Genomic DNA, 19,132 nt, shown 5'->3' with positions numbered 1-19,132 from the left:
AGGGGGGAGGAGAGGGCCGGCCAAGGGGAGGAGGCGCGCCCAAGGGGGGAGTCCTACTCCCACCGGGAGTAGGACTCCTCCTTTTCCTATTTGGAGAGGGAGAGGGAAGGAAGAGGAAGGAGGGAGGAAGGAAAAGGGGGGCCGGCCCCCCTCCCAATTTGGATTGCGATTGGGGGGGGGCTCCCTTGCTCCTTTCCCCTCCTTTCCCCTAAAGCCCATTGAGGCCCATATACCTCCCCGGGGGTTCCGATAACCTCCTAGAGCTCCGGTATTATCCCGATCTCACCCGGAACCATTCCGGTATCCAAATATAGTCGTCCAATATATCGATCTTTACGTCTCGACAATTTCGAGACACCTCGTCATGTCCATGATCACATCCGGGACCCCAAACAACCTTCGGTACATCAAAACACATAAACTCATAATATAACCGTCATCGAACTTTAAGCATGCGGACCCTACGTGTTCGAGAACTATGTAGACATGACCGAGACACGTCTCCGGTCAATAACCAATAGCAGAACGTGGATGCTCATATTAGCTCCCACATATTCTACGAAGATCTTTATCGGTCAAACCGCATAACAACATACGTTGTTCCCTTTGTCATCGGTATGTTACTTGCCCGAGATTCGATCGTCAGTATCTCAATATCTAGTTCAATCTCGTTACCGGCAAGTCTCTTTACTCGTTCCGTAATACATCATCCCGCAACTAACTCATTAGTTGCAATGCTTGCAAGGCTTAAGTGATGTGCATTACCGAGTGGGCCCAGAGATACCTCTCCGACAATCGGAGTGACAAATCCTAATCTCGAAATACGCCAACCCAACAAGTACCTTCGGAGACACCTGTAGAGCACCTTTATAATCACCCAGTTACGTTGTGACGTTTGGTAGCACACAAAGTGTTCCTCCGGTAAACGGGAGTTGCATAATCTCATAGTCATAGGAACATGTATAAGTCATGAAGAAAGCAATAGCAACATACTAAACGATCGAGTGCTAAGCCAACGGAATGGGTCAAGTCAATCACATCATTCTCCTAATGATGTGATCCCGTTAATCAAATGACAACTCTTTGTCTATGGCTAGGAAACATAACCATCTTTGATCAACGAGCTAGTCAAGTAGAGGCATACTAGTGACACTCTGTTTGTCTATGTATTCACACATGTATCATGTTTCCGGTTAATACAATTCTAGCATGAATAATAAACATTTATCATGATATAAGGAAATAAATAATAAATTTATCATTGCCTCTAGGGCATATTTCCTTCAGATATTAGTTAACAGACACATTTAATTGGTTAGCTAAAGGTCCCACTTGAGTTTCCAAATGCATGTCGCGACATATAGAGAGACAGCAGAATTGCATTTCTTTATCACTTGTAGACTGTACTTTCTTGTCCATACCAAATCTTAATTATTATTTCAAAGCAAACATCAGTTGCTAACTACCCTCTGCGCGGTTTGCAGCTTCAGATCTGCCATCCCACTGCCACGGTCAACACTATACTCATCATGCTTACGGTTTCCCCATTTTATGATGACCACGATCAGCCTACGTGGTTCGTGTCGTAATAGCACTTCTCCACCCATCGAGCTAAACAAGCTTAGTTGTACAAATTCAAATATGATATTATGTTGATATTGGTAAAACTGAGAGATGTTTAATTGGTCAGCTAAATGTTCCTACTTTAGTTTCGAAATGCATGTGAGCCACATATGGAGAGACCGAAAGAAATAGTATTTCTCTATGCGCTCCGGTTCATCATGGGTGGCCAACCGACATTGTATAGAAAGACTTGTAATATCTTCAATCTGCTTGCTCTTCTGCTCTTCTTTAAGATGATCCTCTTCTCTTGCGGTCGACTGGTCAGGTCGAGTTATTCTCCCTTAGTATATTTTGAATCTGTCAGGTCAGGTCGACTCGTTCTTCTTTACTATATGTTGAAGCTGTCATCTGCGAAGTATCATCACTTCTGGAGCTCTCATATTTTCAGTAGTAGGCCACATTATATTAATGCACACACCAAATTACGGCATGCATGGCACCTCTTAGAAGAATTGCAGAGATAGCACAAAGGGGTTTACAGGGAGGAAGTATTGGATTAGAATCACTTCTGCATTACAAAGATAATCTCACTTGTTTTTATGTTTTCATGCATGTCAGGTATTGAACATTATCAAAATGAAGATGAGAATGGGCGCGTGAGAGGAATATTGCGGAACAATCCACTGGCTAACAAACTTGGCATGGTGGAGGATGTCCTGTCTTATTCACCCATCAAGTTGCTTGCTCTAACTTGGCAAGGTTGTATTGGTCGCACATATTTTGCATCTGACCTCTTGCATTACTTCTACTTTGTTACACCATCTGCTTAGTTTAAGCATCATATATGAGTATATGACATACCTATCCATTTTCTGTACCTATTCCATGTGTCGTCATACTATGTTTTTCCAGTCAAATGTTGTTCTTTCGTAATAGATGTCCAAAAGGAAGAGGGTGAGTGCAGATCCTCAAGGAGTACAAACTAGGCATTTGGAAAAGGTAGTGATACCTGTTAAATCAGATAGATCAGCAGCCACAGAAAACACAGGCCCAACTGTACCACACTTTACCCTTACTCCAGTGGCCAAACCTCTATTAGAACTGCTGAGAGCCCAGCGTCAGGTACTGTCTATGATATCAATTCAAAATTTGAACTCCTAAATTTCTGCATGTGCCTTACCTTCTCTCTTGTATGAAAACTAATTCCAGATGAATCTCCTTGCTCAAAGGATCATAGGATCTCACGACAATACTGGGCTCTGCATTGCTCTTGTCAGTACCTCTTGCCCTTTCTCAGCATACTTACACTCATTGCTGTTTGATTATGTAGCATCACTGTAAATGTTCGCTTCTTTATCCTCCCTTTGATTGAAATGATAAGATCTATATTTACTGTTAGATAAATGTAGAATTAAAACAATGGTTATGAAGTTTTGGATTGCTCATGTAAGTACCTGTTGTCATGTATTCCCTCTGTATCGAATTAATTGTTGATCAATTGGATGTATTTAGAACTTAATAGTGCTAGATAGATCCATTTGAGCGACAAGTAATAACGGACGGTGGTGGTATTACTGTACTTGCATCACGAGATAGTAGATTGTCTAGCATTACTCTACATCTTATCTGCCCTGCCCTCCACTTTCTCCAAATTATCATATCTACATTTACTCTTACCAAAATGTTGAATAAAGCCAATGCCACTACACACATTGATGTCTGCATTCCTCTTGTCAGTACCTTTTGCCTTGTAACGCTGTACTTAATTAATTGCTATTTGATTATGTATCATCAGTCTGCACCTGAGCTTCATTATCCTCTGTTTCTTCCATTATTATTAAATGTTGGGGATATCGCTTATCGAGAACTTATCGGTCAACCCAAGATAAGGGGTAAATCGGCTAGTTTATCGGCATATCGGCCAATTTAGCGCCATATCGGCTGATTTATCGGGTCAGACAACGGTAAGCGATAAATCGTTCGATTTATCGGAATATCGGAAGATATTTTGAACAGTGATATTATTTGATCTATATTTACTCTTTGCAAAATGTAGAATAATGGCAACGCTTATAAAGAATTTTCTTTGGGGAATTTATTGAATTATCCTTCCATCAACATGGAGAAGGGCTTTGTCCAGCCCATGTTAACATGTAATGTAAGTTCATCCTTCTCAAGCCATCAAACTTTGTTCTAGTATAGATTTGGATATGCATCATTTCCTCCACTGCTGTATACTTTGTTGTTTACATCTGACTGGATGTTTGCAACAACTACCAGTTTTAAATTGTAGTTGTAAAAACATGTTCCTTATGCAGAACAGATCCATTTATTTGCTTATATAATTGTGAAACCTATTACGTGTCTCCTTATTTCTCTTTCAGAGTCGTATCTCTTATGCCAGGCAGAACTTTAGGGAAGATAGTGAGCAAAACCATCTTGAGGACAGCGAGATGACCCCAAGGTCTTGACTTGATGAAGAAAGTGAGTTGAAGCTACTCACCAGCAGGTGTGAGACAACCTCTGTGCAGTCGCTGCCTCAATCAGTTCGACTTCTTCAGTCTCAACTTAAAGCAGAAAGGCTTGCTTCAGCTCAGCTCCGACTTGAAGTCAAAGATATAATGAAGATGTCAGGGGACTGCCGTGCACACTATGGTGCCATACAGCTAGGGATGAAGCATCTATCGTTGACACAACTGAGGTCTCATCAGCTTGTTCGGCTGCTTGCGGGGCCCGACCTTGCCAGGCCTAGTGCCTTCTGAAGTGCTCTTAGTTTTGTATATTCTTTTGTCGGCGCGTTTATATGCACTGGTGGCGACTTTTGATGCCCAGTGTATGTAATTCGCGGTCATGTTGCGCTTTATTATCACCGGTAGCGAACTTTGATTCCCAGTGGATGTAATATGCCGTAATTTCTTTATTGTATAGTCTAGGTTTATTCTTTGGTCAGTATGCTGTAATTTAGGCCGGAAGGTTCAGTGGATCTCAGTGTTGTCGGTCTTCAGGCCGGCCCGTTACTCATATGGGCCAAAACGTGGGCCTATAATCATCTTGGGACATTAGCAGGTCTAAACCTATAGTAGTTTCCCGCCTTTAACAGGCCGAGTAAAGTTCTGGCCAGCTGGGCCAAAGAATACCATGGGCTTTTAACAGGCTAAAACCTAGATTGGGCTAGCGTTGAGCCGAAAAATTCACGGGCCAATACAGGCCGAAACTGCCTAAGGCCCATGTTGGTCCCAAATAGGACGAGCAGTTAACAGGCCAAAATATATCTCGGGCATGTTTGGCCCAATAAAATTATGGGCTTTAAGGAGGCCGGTATCCACGCGGACCATAGGCCCAAAAGTGTCACGGGCCATTATTAGATGTGTTGTAAGCAGGCCGGATTCAACGCGGGCTGTAATTAGGCCCAACTGTTACACGGGCCATTAACAGGCCGATAGGCCAGTTGGGCTGAAATTTATCCACGAAGACAACGGGCCATTAAGAGGCCTAAAGTTACTTCGAACAAGAAATAGCCCAGTTTCTGCATGGGCCGTTAAATGTCCTAAAGTTAAACCGGGCCGACAACGTCCCAGATACTCCACGGGCCGCTAACAGGCTGAAACTATTATCAGGCTGAACTGGTAAACGGGCATTTAACAGGCTGAAATACAAACCTGTCTTAGAATGGGCCCAAAGGTACAGTGGGCTGTTAAGGGCCTGATCCGATATGTGCCGTAATTTGGCCCAAAACTCGGCAGGCTGTGAACGGGCCTGATCTGATATGGGCCTCAATTTGACCCAAAACATGGCAGGCTGTTAATGGGCCAGCCCACTAGTGTATGAAAAAACATGGTGGGCCTTTAGCTGGGCCGGCCTTTTCACGGGAATGGGCCTCTATTGGGCCATGCCACGTGTCGACGTATCATAGGCGCCTCCTGTCCAATGAGTGGATGACATCTGTCCCAACGAGGAGCTGACACGTGGTTCCGTCGGCCAATCAGAATTTTACACGTGGAAAATCCCCATTGGTCCAGGCTGTTAACGGGTTATCGGATCCAAAACCGGACCCGATAGCTTAACGGCAAGCCGTTATGGTCGATGCCACGTGTCGGTCACCCTTGACGATAGCACTTCTATGACGCGCGATTTATCGTCATGGAAGTGGACACTTCCGTGATGACAATTTTGGTAATGTCATGGAACACTTCTACGACAGCACATGTATGACTATCTTGATTCTATCATAAAATCGTCATGGATTTACATGCATGACAGAAAACGTGACCTACTGTGACAAACACGTATCATCACGGAAGTGTCTTTTTTTGTAGTGGATGTTTATCTTTTATGCATCTTATTTTGCTTAGTACGGCGGTAGCATTATAAGATGATCCCTTCACTAAATTTCAAGGTAAAAGTGTTCTCCCTGAGTATGCACCGTTGCTACAGTTCGTCGTGTTGAGACACCATGTGGTGATTGGGTGTGATAGACTCTACGTTCACATACAACGGGTGCAAGACAGTTTTGCACATGCGGAATACTTGGGTTAAACTTGACGAGTCTAGCATGTACAGGCATGGCCTCGAAACACTGGAGATCGAAAGATCGAACGTGAATCATATAGTAGATATGATCAACATAGAGATGTTTACCATTGATGACTATCCCATCTCACATGATGATCGGACATGGGTTAGTTGATTTGGATCACGTATCACATAGATGACTTGAGGGATGTCTATTTAAGTGGGAGTTCTTAAGTAATTTGATTAATTGAACTTAATTTATCATAAACTTAGTCCTGATAGTATTTGCATATCTATTTTGTAGATCAATAGCTCGCGATATAGCTCCCTTATTTTTGATATGTTCCTAGAGAAAAATAAGTTGAAAGATGATAGTAGCAATGATGCGGACTGGGTCCGTGATCTGAGGATTATCCTCATTGCTGCACAGAAGAATTATGTCCTTGATGCACCGCTAGGTGACACACCTATTGCAGGAGCAGATGCAGACGTTATGAATGTTTGGCAAGCTCGATATGATGACTACTTAATAAGTTTAGTGCGCCATGCTTTACGGCTTAGAATCGGGACTTCAAAAATGTTTTGAACGCCACGGAGCATATGAGATGTTCTAAGAGCTGAAATTGGTATTTCAGACTCATGCCCATGTCGAGAGGTATGAGACCCCTGACAAGTATTTTGCCTACATGTAGGAGGAGAATAGCTCAACCAGTGAGCATGTGCTCAGAATGTCTGGGTACTACAATCGCTTGAATCAAGTGGGAGTTAATCTTCCAGATAAGATAGTGATTGACAGAGTTCTCTAGTCACTGTCACCAAGCCATTAGAACTTCATGATGAACTATAATATGCAAGGGATGAAGAAAACTATTCCCGAGCTCTTCACGATGCTGAAATTGGCGAAGGTAGAAATCAAGAAAGAACATCAAGTGTTGATGGTTAAACAAGACCACTAGTTTCAAGAAAAGGGCAAGGGAAAGAAAGTGAACTTCAAGAAGAATGGCCAGAAAGTTGCCACTCCTGTGAAGAAGCCCAAAACTGGACCCAGGCCTGAAACTGAGTGCTTCTACTGCAAAGGAAATGGTCACTGAAAGCGAAACTGCCCCAAATACTTGACGGATGAGAAGGATGGCAAAGTGAACAAAGGTACATTTGATATACATGTTATTGATGTGTACCTTACTAGTATTCATAGGAGCCCCTAAGTATTTGATACCTGTTCAGTTGCTAAGATTAGTAACTCGAAACAAGAGTTGCAGAATAAACAGAGACTAGTTAAGGGTGAGGTGACGATGTGTGTTGAAAGTGATTCCAAGGTTGATACGATCACCATCGCACACTCCCTCTACCTTCGGGATTAGTGTTGAACCTAAATAAATGTTATTTGGTGTTTGCGTTGAGCATGAATATCATTAGATCATGTTTATTGCAATACGGTTATTCATTTAAGTCAGAGAATAATTGTTGTTCTGTTTAAATGAATAAAACCTTCTATGATCATACACCCAATGTGAATGGTTTATTGAATCTCGATCGTAGTGATATGCATATTCATAATATTGACGCCGAAAGATGCAAAGTTGATAATGATAGTGCAAAATATTTGTGGCACCGCCGTTTAGGTCATATTGGTGTAAAGCGCATGAAGAAACTCCATGCATATGGACTTTTGGAATCACTTGATTATGAATCATTTGATACTTGTGAACCATGCCTCATGGGCAAGATGACTAAAACTCCGTTCTCCGGAACAATGGAGCAAGCCAATGACTTATTGGAAATAATACATACCGATGTATGCGGTCCGATGAGTGTTGAGGCACGCGGTGGGTATCGTTATTTTTTGACCTTCACACATGAGTTGAGCAGATATGGGTATATCTACTTAATGAAACACAAGTCTGAAACATTTGAAAAGTTTAAAGTATTTCAAAGTAAAGTGGAGAATCATCGTAACAAGAAAATAAAGTTTCTACGATCTGATCGCGGAGGCAAATATTTGAGTTACGAGTTTGGCCTTCATATAAAACAATGTGGAATAGTTTCACAACTCACGCCACCTGGAACACCACATCGTAATGGTGTGTCCGAACATCGTAACCGTACTTTATTAGATATGGTGCGATCTATGATGTCTCTTGCCGATTTACCACTATAGTTTTGGGGTTATGCATTAGAGACAGCTGCATTCACGTTAAATAGGGCACCGTCTAAATCCGTTGAGACGACACCGTATGAACTATGGTTTGGCAAGAAACCTAAGTTGTCGTTTCTTAAAGTTTGGGGTTGGGACACTTAAGTCAAAAGGCTTCAGCCTGATTAGCTCGAACCCAAATCGGAGAAGTGCGTCTTCATAGGATACCCTAATTAAGGAAACAATTGGGTACACCTTCTACCACAGATCCGAAGGCAAGATCTTTGTTGCCAAGAATGGAAACTTTCTAGAGAAGGAGTTTCTCTTGAAAGAAGTGAGTGGGAGGAAAGTAGAACTTGATGAGGTAATTGTACCTTCTCTCGAGCTAGAAAGTAGCTCATCACAGAAAACCGTTCCCGTGATGCCTATACCAACTAGAGAGGAAGCTAATGTGATGATCATCAAACTTCAGATCAAGTTACTACTGAACCTCTTAGGTCAACCAGAGCACGATCCACACCAGAGTGGTACAGTAATCCTGTTCTAGAAGTCATGTTACTAGACCATGACGAACCTACGAACTATGAAGAAGCTATGATGAGCCCATATTCCGATAAATGGCTTAAGGCCATGAAATCTAAGATAGGATCCATGTATGAAAATAAAGTGTGGACTTTGGTGGACTTGCCCGATGATCGGCGAGCCATAGAGAATAAATGGATCTTCAAGAAAAATACTGACGCTGATGGTAATGCTACTGTCTACAAAGCTCGACTTGTCGCAAAAGGTTTTCAAAAAGTTCAAGGAGTTGACTACGATGAGACTTTATCACCCGTAGCGACGCTTAAGTCTGCCTGAATCATGTTAGCAATTGCAGCATTTTATGATTATGAAATCTGGCAAATGGATGTCAAAAAATGCATTCCTTAATGGATATTAAAGAAGAGTTGTATATGATGCAACCAGAAGGTTTTGTCAATCCCAAAGTTGCTAACAAAGTGTGTGAGCTACAGCGATCCATCTATTGACTGGTGCAAGCATCTCGGGGTTGGAATATACGCTTTGATAAGATGATCAAAGCATATGGTTTTATACAGACTTATGGTGAAGTCTGTATTTACAAGAAAGTGAGTGGGAGCTCTGTATCATTTCTGATATTATATGTGGATGACATATTTTTATTGGAAATGATATAGAATTTCTGGATAGCATAAAAGGATACTTGAATAAGAATTTTTCAATGAAAGACCTTGGTGAAGCTACTTATATATTGGGCATCAAGATCTATAGGGATAGATCGAGACGCTTAATAGGACTTTACAAAGCACATACCTTGACAAGATTTTGAAGAAGTTCAAAATGGATCAGTCAAAGAAAGGGTTCTTGCCTGTGTTGCAAGGTGTGAAGTTGATTAAAGACTCAAAGCCCGACCACGGCAGAAGATAGAGAGAGAATGAAATTCATTCCCTATGCCTAAGCCATAGGTTCTATAAAGTATGCCATGTTGTGTGCCAAACCTATTGTGTACCTTGCCATGACTTTGGAAAGGGGGTACAATAGTGATCTAGGAGTAGATCACTAGACAACGGTCAAAATTATACTTAGAGGACTAAGGAAATATTTCTCGGTTATGGAGGTGATAAAGAGTTCGTCGTAAAGAGTTACATCGATGCAAGCTTTTACACCGATCCAGATGACTCGGTGTCTCAATCTGGATACATATTAAAAGTGGGAGCAATTAGCTAGAGTATCTCCATGCAGAGCATTGTAGACATAGAAATTTGTGAAATACATACAAATTTGAATGTGGCAGACCCGTTGACTAAGCCTCTCTCACAAGCAACACATGATCACGCCTTAGTACTCTTTGGGTGTTACTCACATAGCGATGTGAACTAGATTATTTACTCTAGTAAACTCTTTGGGTATTGGTCACATGGCGATGTGAACTATGGGTGTTAATCACATGACGATGTGAACTAGATTATTGACTCTAGTGCAAGTGGGAGACTGAATAAAATATGCCCTAGAGGCAATAATAAAGTTGTTATTTTATATTTCCTTATTCATGATAAAGGTTTATTATTCATGCTAGAATTGTATTGATCGGAAACCTAAATACATGTGTGAATACATAAACAAACACCGTGTCCCTAGTGAGCCTCTACTTGACTAGCTCGTTGATCAAAGATGGTTATGGTTTCCTAACCATGGACATGTGTTGTCATTTGATAATGGGATCACATCATTAGGAGAATGATGTGATGGACAAGACCCATTCGTTAGCTTAGCATATTGATCGTTCAGTTTTATTGCTATTGCTTTCTTCATGTCAAATACATATTCCTTCGACCATGAGATTATGCATCTCCCGGATTCCAGAGGAATGCCTTGTGTGCTATCAAACGTCACAACGTAACTTTGTGATTATAAAGATGCTCTACAGGTATCTGCGAAGGTGTTTGTTGAGTTGGCATAGATCAAGATTAGGATTTGTCACTCCGAGTATCGGAGAGGTATCTCTGGGCCCTCTTGGTAATACACATCATAAGCTTGCAAGCAAATGACTAAGGACTTAGTCACGAGGTGATGTATTACGGAACGAGTAAAGAGACTTGCCGGTAACGAGATTGAACTAGGTATGTAGATACGACGATCGAATCTCGGTCAAGTAACATACCGATGGACAAAGGGAATTACGTATGTTGTCATAACGGTTCGACCGATAAAGATCTTCGTAGAATATATAGTAGCCAATATGGGCATCCAGGTTCTGCTATTGGTTATTGACCGGAGAGGTGTCTCGGTCATGTTTACATAGTTCTCGAACCCGTAGGGACCGCACGCTTAACGTTCGATGACGATATAGTATTATATGAGTTATGTGATTTGGTGACCGAATGTTGTTCGGAGTCCCGGATGAGATCACGGACATGACGAGGAATCTCAAAATGGTCGAGAGGTAAAGATTGGTATATAGGACGATGGTCTTCGGAGACCGGAATTGTTTTGGGGGGTACCGGGTATTTATCGAGTCACCGGAAGGGGTTCCGAGCACCCCCGGCAAAAGATATGGGCCTTATGGGCCAAGAGGGGAAACGCACCAGCCACAAGGGGCTAGTGCGCCCCACATATGGGCCGGCCTAAGAGGAGAAGGAAAGAGGGGAAAGGGAAAGGAAAGAGTGGAATAGGACTCCCCCTTCCTTCCCTCTCCCCCCCTCTTTCCTTCCCCCTCCGACAAATATGGCAGGGGGGCGCGCGGCTTGGGAGGAGCCCAAGTAGGATTCGGTCCTACTTGGGGCGTCCCTTGGCCTCTCCCCTCCCTCTCCCACCTATATATATGTGGGAGGGGCGCCTAGCACACACCAGACAATTGCCTAGCCATGTGCGGTGCCCCCCTCCACCGTTTACACCCCCGGTCATATTTTTGTAGTGCTTAGGCGAAGCCCTGCGGAGATCACTTCATCATCACCGTCCCCACGCCGTCGTGCTGACGGAACTCATCTACTACCTCGACGTTTTGCTGGATCAAGAAGGCGAGGGACGTCACTGAGCTGAACATGTGCAGAACGCGGAGGTGTCGTGCGTTCGGTAATTGATCGGTTGACGTGAGAAGAAATTCGACTACATCAACCGCGTTGTGAAACGCTTCCGCTTACGGTCTACGAGGGTACGTAGACACACTCTCCCCCTCGTTGCTATGCGTCTCCATGGATAGATCATTGCGTGTGCGTAGAATTTTTTTTGTTTTCCATGCAACGATTCCCAATAATTTCTTCTACAAATTATCTGTGTGAAGGGGCTCTCGCCATAGTAGTGGAGGTCGGTTGAGAGTTTTATCTTTGGTGGTAGTGTCGCCATCAAGGTCAATGATGACGTCGACAACTACTTTCAGACTTGAAAGGGTCTCTGCCAAGGGTACCCCTTGTCCCCTATCTTATTCAGTATTGCGGCAGGCATGCTTGCTATTATCATTGAATGGGATAAAGTGGCCGCTGTAATAGAGATGTGATTTTATGGACCATGACTTGGATAAAGCGAGAAATCTTAAGCTGTTTTATGCACTTTTGAGGAGCTTTCGGTTCTGAAAATAAATTTCCACAAGAGCGATTTTTTCTGCTTTGTTGAGGTTGTAGATTCAACGTCTGAGTATGCCGAGATCTTCGGTTTCCAGCTTGGGTTGTTTCCAATCCGATACATTGGTATTCCTATCCACTACTGGTAACTTACTATAGCCGGGTGGAAATACGTGGAAGAGCGACTAGAGAAACGCCTTGCGGCTATAAGGGAAAACCTCTTTCATATGGGAGACGCTTGGTTTTAATCAACTCCTTCCTCGGCAACATGGTCTTGTACATGGTGTTGTTCTTTCACGTACTCGAGGGGGAACTGCATAGGATGAACTATTTTAAGTCTAGAATTTTCTGGCTAAGTGATAACAGTACGAAGAAATATTGGTTTGCTATGTGTAATGTGATGTGCCAGCCAAAAGCCAGGGTGGTTTAGGTATTCAGGATATTTTGGGATAGAATCAATACCCTTCTCAGTAAAATGTATATAAGCTCCTTACTGAGAATGGGGTGGGGTAGAAAATCATTTGTAATAAGAACGTGGGATATAAAGCCATCTCTCAACTCCTTTGAACACGGTCTAACTCCCATCTTCTTGTCTAGCCTGATGAAGCTCGATGGTTTCTTTCTCCAAGTTGGCATTTTCTTGGTCAGGGAAGGTTCCCAATTAGATTCAGGGACGACACATGGTTGGGGACCACTCGTCTTAAGTGGCAATACCCAGAATAGTATTGAATGGTTCGACATAGAATTGCAACAACCCTACGAGTCCTGGGCTTTTTCTTTAGAAGCTCTGGATAGTGGGTGGACCCCCCCTGAATCTGTATTAATCAAAAGGCAACAAGTTACAAGTCCTGGGTCGATCCGAGCTCGATGTCTCTTTCTGTAGGAACTTATTGGAGCATTGTCTTGCTACGTGAAATGAACTCCTCACATGTTTGGAGTCCATCCTGTCAAATGAGGCAGATGTTTTTTGATGAAACTTGCGCCAGAATGAAAAGCTCCACGGCAAGTCTATATATGCACTGATTGCCCATAGTGATGTCCCTGTTAATAATAATAATAATAATAATAATAATAATAATAATAATAATAATAATAATAATAATAATAATAATAACAATAATAATTTGGAAACTCGAAACACCTCTTAGAGTGAAGATATTCTTCTAGTTTCTACACCGAGGAGTGGTCTTAATTAGGACAATCTTGTGCGCCGTAATTGTCAAGGTAGCAAGTGGCGTGTCTTTTGCCACCATGATGAGTCAATTAAACACCTACTTTTTAGTGTAAAAGTTTGCTCATGTGGTGTGGTTCGTTGCTCGGGTAGTTTGAAAACATTTAATTCCTCCCCACCCGTACACATGTAGTGTTAGTTATAGGATATGTCTAGGGCACATTTAGATGTGCCCTAATTATTGCACATCTAAGTGACTCAATCAAGCATAAAAGGAAAAAAAGAATATACCCACATGAATCTCTGTGTAAGATCAATAACATAGAACTTAGATGTGCAATACTTATGGCACATCTAGATGTGCTTTAGCAAAACTGTTAGTTATATGTTCAGCAAATTGCCTGAGGGGTATTGATAGAAAAAAATTATTCACATGTCGTAGTAGGGTGGCGGCCTTATGTTGGTCTTGTGGCTTCATATGATTGGCGTGGTATTAAACAAAAAAAAGGTGTTTCAACTCTTGTGCAGGTTATTCATGTTATACACAATAACTACGTACTTGGCCTATCTTGTAGAGGCCGGAGGACAGAGATCTTTTTATGGTAATGTCTATCTGGTGGAGCATATGCCTATTGAGGTTCTCTTCCATAATGAATGACGACGTAGTATTCGGATAGAACCTCCCCCATCCTATGTTGTTTTTTTACTTATGTTATGAGATGGTATCTTTTTGAATGTGTTCAGGTATGTCTTGTGTACATTTTGTTCTGAATATTCGTTTAACGCTCTTGCATGAGAACTGTAGAATGAAAAGTATCAAAAGTTTGTAGCCAATAAATTGTCAACAGTTGTTGAGTTATCGAGTCTCATCTCACAGAGAAATAAAACTTACTAGTTGGAGTATGATTAATCTCGAAAGAGGCTTTCGCCTTGTTTTATAAATAAAGCAACAACCGAAGAAAAACCACGGCCGAATGATACAAGGTGGTGAGGTCGCCCTCTTACAAAGCCGATCTCAGGATAATCGGATCACGCAACGCACACGACTACGCTACCAACAGAGAACATAGGAAGCTCTAAGAGCATCTCCAACAGGCGCATACAAGTTTCGCACGCTAAATAAATTTTAACACGCCACTGTAGCACTTTTAGCGCGTCGGACCCAACATTGGTTTAGCAGATGCCTAAAAATATGCGCCCAATATAACACGGAATGCAAATTATGAAGTGCGCGCAATCCGGTGCCCCAAATTTGCAGCTTCTGATAGCGCTTTTTAGCGCATGCCCAATCCTTTTTGGCGCATGCACTATTTTACAGTTTCTGCTGGAGCTGTCCGGCGCCTAAAAAACCCAAATTTTAGCGCGTGGAGCAGTTTTTGTGCGCCTGTTGGAGATGCTCTAAACACACCGTCATGCTACAACCTAGTACACCTAAGCCCCACGACAACGCCCTCGGCGCCGAGCGTCGCCACTGCCGAGTCCACAACGGAGAAAGGTCTTCACCCGGAGCCCTGGCACGGAGAGAAGAACTACGACGACATCTTCAAGAAGAGATCGGCACCCACGGGTGTCGCCGTCGTCGGCGCCAAGGGCGCGGAGCTTTCGCTCGGCAACTCACCCGCACAATCACGAGGCCGCCAGGACGAGCGCGACAAGGTTAGAACCCTAGATCCAGATCAGGGCGACCCAGAGGGGAGTATGCCCGAGCCACCCACCACTACACCTCCCTTCGCCCACACGACCATGAAGGAGAGCCACCACCGCCGCAATGGGGCCTGCTAACAAGCAAACCATGCGGACCGCCATCCGAGGCCGCTGCCCCGGCATCCCTTTCGCGAGACACCGTCCACCGCCCACTTCACAGCGCACTCAGCCATGGTAGGAAGAGGAGAGGCACACCCCCTACCCAGGTCCTGGCCCAAGCTAGCTAGCACGACACCATGTCCGTGGCCACCGACGGCGATCCGCCCAGCAACGCAACGGTATCACGACCACCACCGTCAACTGCCGCACCCGCAAGGAGGTCGAGAGCACCACCCGCGAGCACATCCTAAACCGCACCCCACCTCACCTACCCGGAGCAAGCTCTCCGATCTGCCTCGGACCCAGATCCGGTCCGCCCGAGCACAAAACCTAGGTCGAGGTCTGGACACCTCGGATCCTGCGAGTGATGCCAGCGGCTGCTGTGCTTCGGTCCTCAAGCCAAAAATAGTAGGTTCTTAGTCACGCGGGTGCTTCTATTGTCCATTGAGAACCATTTATTATCGGAATCAAAGTTTTATTACCCAAACATGCCACCTCGACGCGCACACCATGAGCCCGAACCCAGGAGAAGGGGGTCGGGTCGTCGCCTTTAGCAAGCAAGCTGATCCGAGTATGATTAATTGAGAGACCATCACGATATCAATTTATTCATGGCATATATTATGAAGAATGTCTCCAGAAGTGGGATAAGAGAGGTGAAGCTCACCATACCCAGGTCCCCATGTGAATATTTGTGGCACTGTCTTTGTGGAAGTTTGGTATGGAAGATCATGGAACTGCTCTTATGCCTGGGATAAGATTTGCAAACCCAAGGACCAACGTGGCCTTGGTATTCTGGATGTCGCCACTCACAATAAAGCTCCGCTTATTAAGCATCTTTACAAATTCTGTAACAATGCTGATTTACCATGAGTTAAGCTTATCTGGGAAAAATTATTATGGTTCAAGCTCACTTCAAAATAAACTTGATGGTTCCTTTTGGTGGAAAGATGTTCAAAACACACTGTGTGTAAGCATGAGGAAGGGGATACAATATTGTTCTCGCGTGATAATTGGACTGATGGGGCACTTGCTCATAAATTTCCTGAATTGCACTCTTTTGCCAAAGATGTTATGGTGCCTCTTTCATTGGTCAAGGCCTCTGTTGACCTTTCTGAACTGTTCCATGGGCCATTTTCAGTTAAGCATATGATCAGTTCATTGAGCTTCAAAACCTTTTGCCACAGGGCTCTCAGCTGGATGGAAAGGATATCTGGATTTGCAGCGATCAGCCTAACAAATACTCCTCCACCAAAATGTATGCGAACCTTATGGGGAACTTTAAAGGCCATGTGATTTTCAAAAAAAAAGTAAAAACTGAAAGAATGAAAGTAGACTCAAACGTAAGATCTTTGTCTGGTTGGCTCTCCACGATAGAACAAACACCAAAGCTCTGCTCAAGAGGAAAGACTTCTTTATGAATAATTACAACTGCAGCCTTTGTCAACAAAGCACTGAGGAAACTCTTTTGCATCTCTTCTGGGATTGTGAGAGTTTGCTTTATCATGCTGGGATTTTCTTCTCCGTGACAGAAGAAGAGGTCTCCCCTTTTATGACGAGACTGTTCTGCCTCTGGAGTAAATTCCATATGTAGATTGCTATGGATATAATCATTCTCACTTGCTGGAATATTTGGATGCAAAAAATATGACAAGTTCTAAGCTGACCCCAAGCCTCAAAATTCGCCTACTAAAACAGGAGGAACATAATATCAGCTACTTGATCTCCATCCATTTCCCACTCGCAACGGCAGCCCAAGACCCCACAGAACTACCTGTAGGACGCTGGCTGCGGCGCATACCCGACCTGAGGCGGCATCGGCTGATCGATGCGTGACATCTGCTGCGTCGGAGGGACCGTCATCGCAGCCCCGCCCAGCTTGCCATCCCTCTTGTCCATCTCCACCTTGTGCTGCGTCTGGAAAATTCCATCAGATCGATCGCCGTGTCAGCGTCGGCTCAAGTGTTCAATGTCATCAAGGAACAAGAAAGCTTCAGTTGTTTAAGCGAAGCGAAGCTCGTGTGCCATTACCTGCATACAGGAGCAAACCCTGCACAAACAAATTCATGCAGTTCAGAAAGAAGGTTTCTTCAAATGGCCTGGGGAAGAAGTCAGAGAGTGTCTTACGTCCAGTAGACCGCGTCGGAGACGCAGGAGATCGCCTGCGAAGCCTCGGAGAGTTCCTGGTTGCCGACGATGCAGGCGACCAGGGAGCAGATGCAGGCCAGCTGCTGGAGGCAGAACATGAAGCTCTGCACGCACGCAGTAACCAAAACGAGTTCAGAGATGATAAGTGATCACTTGCGAAGTTGTGAAACGATGGCAGTGGGAATGAGGTAGTACGATGATGCAGTTGTCGCACTGGGTCGTCTGGATGTTGAACTCGTCCTGCAGCAGGAACCTGGTCGAAGCAACCGAGCTGCCGAAGCAGAGGAACGCCTGCAAATCCGGTTGATCAGAGTTGAAAATTAAGAGGAGGCCAAGAGGTAGAAGAACGCATGTGTCACGCACGCACGCACCTCTGTTGCGAGGCATAGTTCTGGGCATTTGCTCTCGCCGCACCTGCCGCTGCATGGCATGTACCCGGCGCAGCACACGTATCTGGAACGCCGACAGAGACGCATGGATGAGCGAGACTGAAGAACAGAGAACTGTACCAGTACTACAAATCAAAGGAAACACTAGAACAATGAAAATTAAGCTTCACCTCGACATGTCGTTGTAGAGAGCACGCCTGCGGAGCATGTAAGAGACGCATGGGCCGCTGGATAACATCAAAAGTTCAAAACACAAAACAGATACAGTTGTTAGTATTCATCAGCTGGGAACTCCAACGCCTGGGATCCGGAGAATCGGAACAGTGCCCACTCACCACCACAGCGACAGACAGCAGTCTGCATCAAAAGGTAGAACAAAAGGACGCAAAAAATAAGATCAGGTCCTGACATATCTTGAGAAATCAAAACATCTACTCAGTACTTCATAAGTTGGCAGGATAGGATACACACATGGGAAATCCGCCTGGATGGCGCAGGTGAGGTCGGTCTGCCAGACGTTGCGGTAGCTCCGCCGGAGCAGCGCCTTGTCCATGTACTCCTGCGACGCCGCCATCTCGCCGCAGCGCGCGCTGGGTTGCTCCGGCTCTTTTTTTAGAATGAAGACGCCAGATACATCCGGCTTTAAATTAATAAAACCCCAACAACAGAGTAGCACACCAACCAGTCTTAAAACAACCAAAAGCCACACCGGCCCATGACACAAAGTTCGGACGGAGCTTAACAAGCCACTATCGAATTACAAAGCATAGCCCGTACAGAGCGTGCAGGCTCGCCAAACACTCAAAAAAGACCACGGAGGCCACCGTAGTCAAGGCTCCCTAGCCGACGCGTACACTTGTAATATTCGTTGTTGAGGGTTCTTGAACATTTCAGCATCCTCGCGGTCCCACGCGGTCGTCTTGGCGGCGACTGCGAGGGAGCTCTGGATAGCTTATCTAGCAAGGCAGCAATGGCGGGTTGGCGATGGCTAGTCGCTTAAGATAGGCGCGCTTTGGTGCCAGTCCCGGTCGGCCGCCGGAAGAAATGGTCGACGGTCAATGCCAGAGTCGTCGTCTGGAAAGTGAGAAGATGGTACACGTTGGAAGCTTCCATTGCAAGCGATCAAACCAAGGCGAAGGATGACCGGATCGTGAAGTCTCTGAAGCAAGAGTCCGCACGATGGGTCCAGCATGCATGCAGTTCGTGACTGGAGAGCGTCCGTGCCGCCGTGCGCCGCCGCGCGGGACACGCCAAGGTCTATGACTGTGAGCAGCACAAGGGCGACCTACCTTCCGTTTCCTCCTCTCGATCTGCACAGGGGAATTCACACCTACCA

The 19,132-nt window shown here is 44.4% G+C and overlaps 1 protein-coding gene across 1 annotated transcript; it reads right to left on the bottom strand.

The window, feature by feature from the left end:
- Nucleotides 1-16,646: 16,646 nt before the first annotated feature.
- LOC123168494 (uncharacterized) lies at nucleotides 16,647-18,737 on the bottom strand. The gene is made up of 8 exons (XM_044586382.1): nucleotides 18,268-18,737; nucleotides 18,132-18,153; nucleotides 17,967-18,023; nucleotides 17,779-17,860; nucleotides 17,603-17,698; nucleotides 17,387-17,511; nucleotides 17,291-17,309; nucleotides 16,647-17,176 (listed from the first exon to the last, which is right to left on the bottom strand). The coding sequence occupies exons 1-8, from the start codon at nucleotides 18,368-18,370 to the stop codon at nucleotides 17,030-17,032; spliced, it is 651 nt and encodes a 216-aa protein (XP_044442317.1). The 5' UTR covers nucleotides 18,371-18,737; the 3' UTR covers nucleotides 16,647-17,029.
- Nucleotides 18,738-19,132: the final 395 nt, after the last annotated feature.

This window comes from Triticum aestivum, chromosome 1D (genome assembly GCF_018294505.1).
Source record: "Triticum aestivum cultivar Chinese Spring chromosome 1D, IWGSC CS RefSeq v2.1, whole genome shotgun sequence".
Taxonomy (NCBI): domain Eukaryota; kingdom Viridiplantae; phylum Streptophyta; class Magnoliopsida; order Poales; family Poaceae; genus Triticum; species Triticum aestivum.
This window is presented reverse-complemented; position numbering and strand designations above follow the sequence as displayed.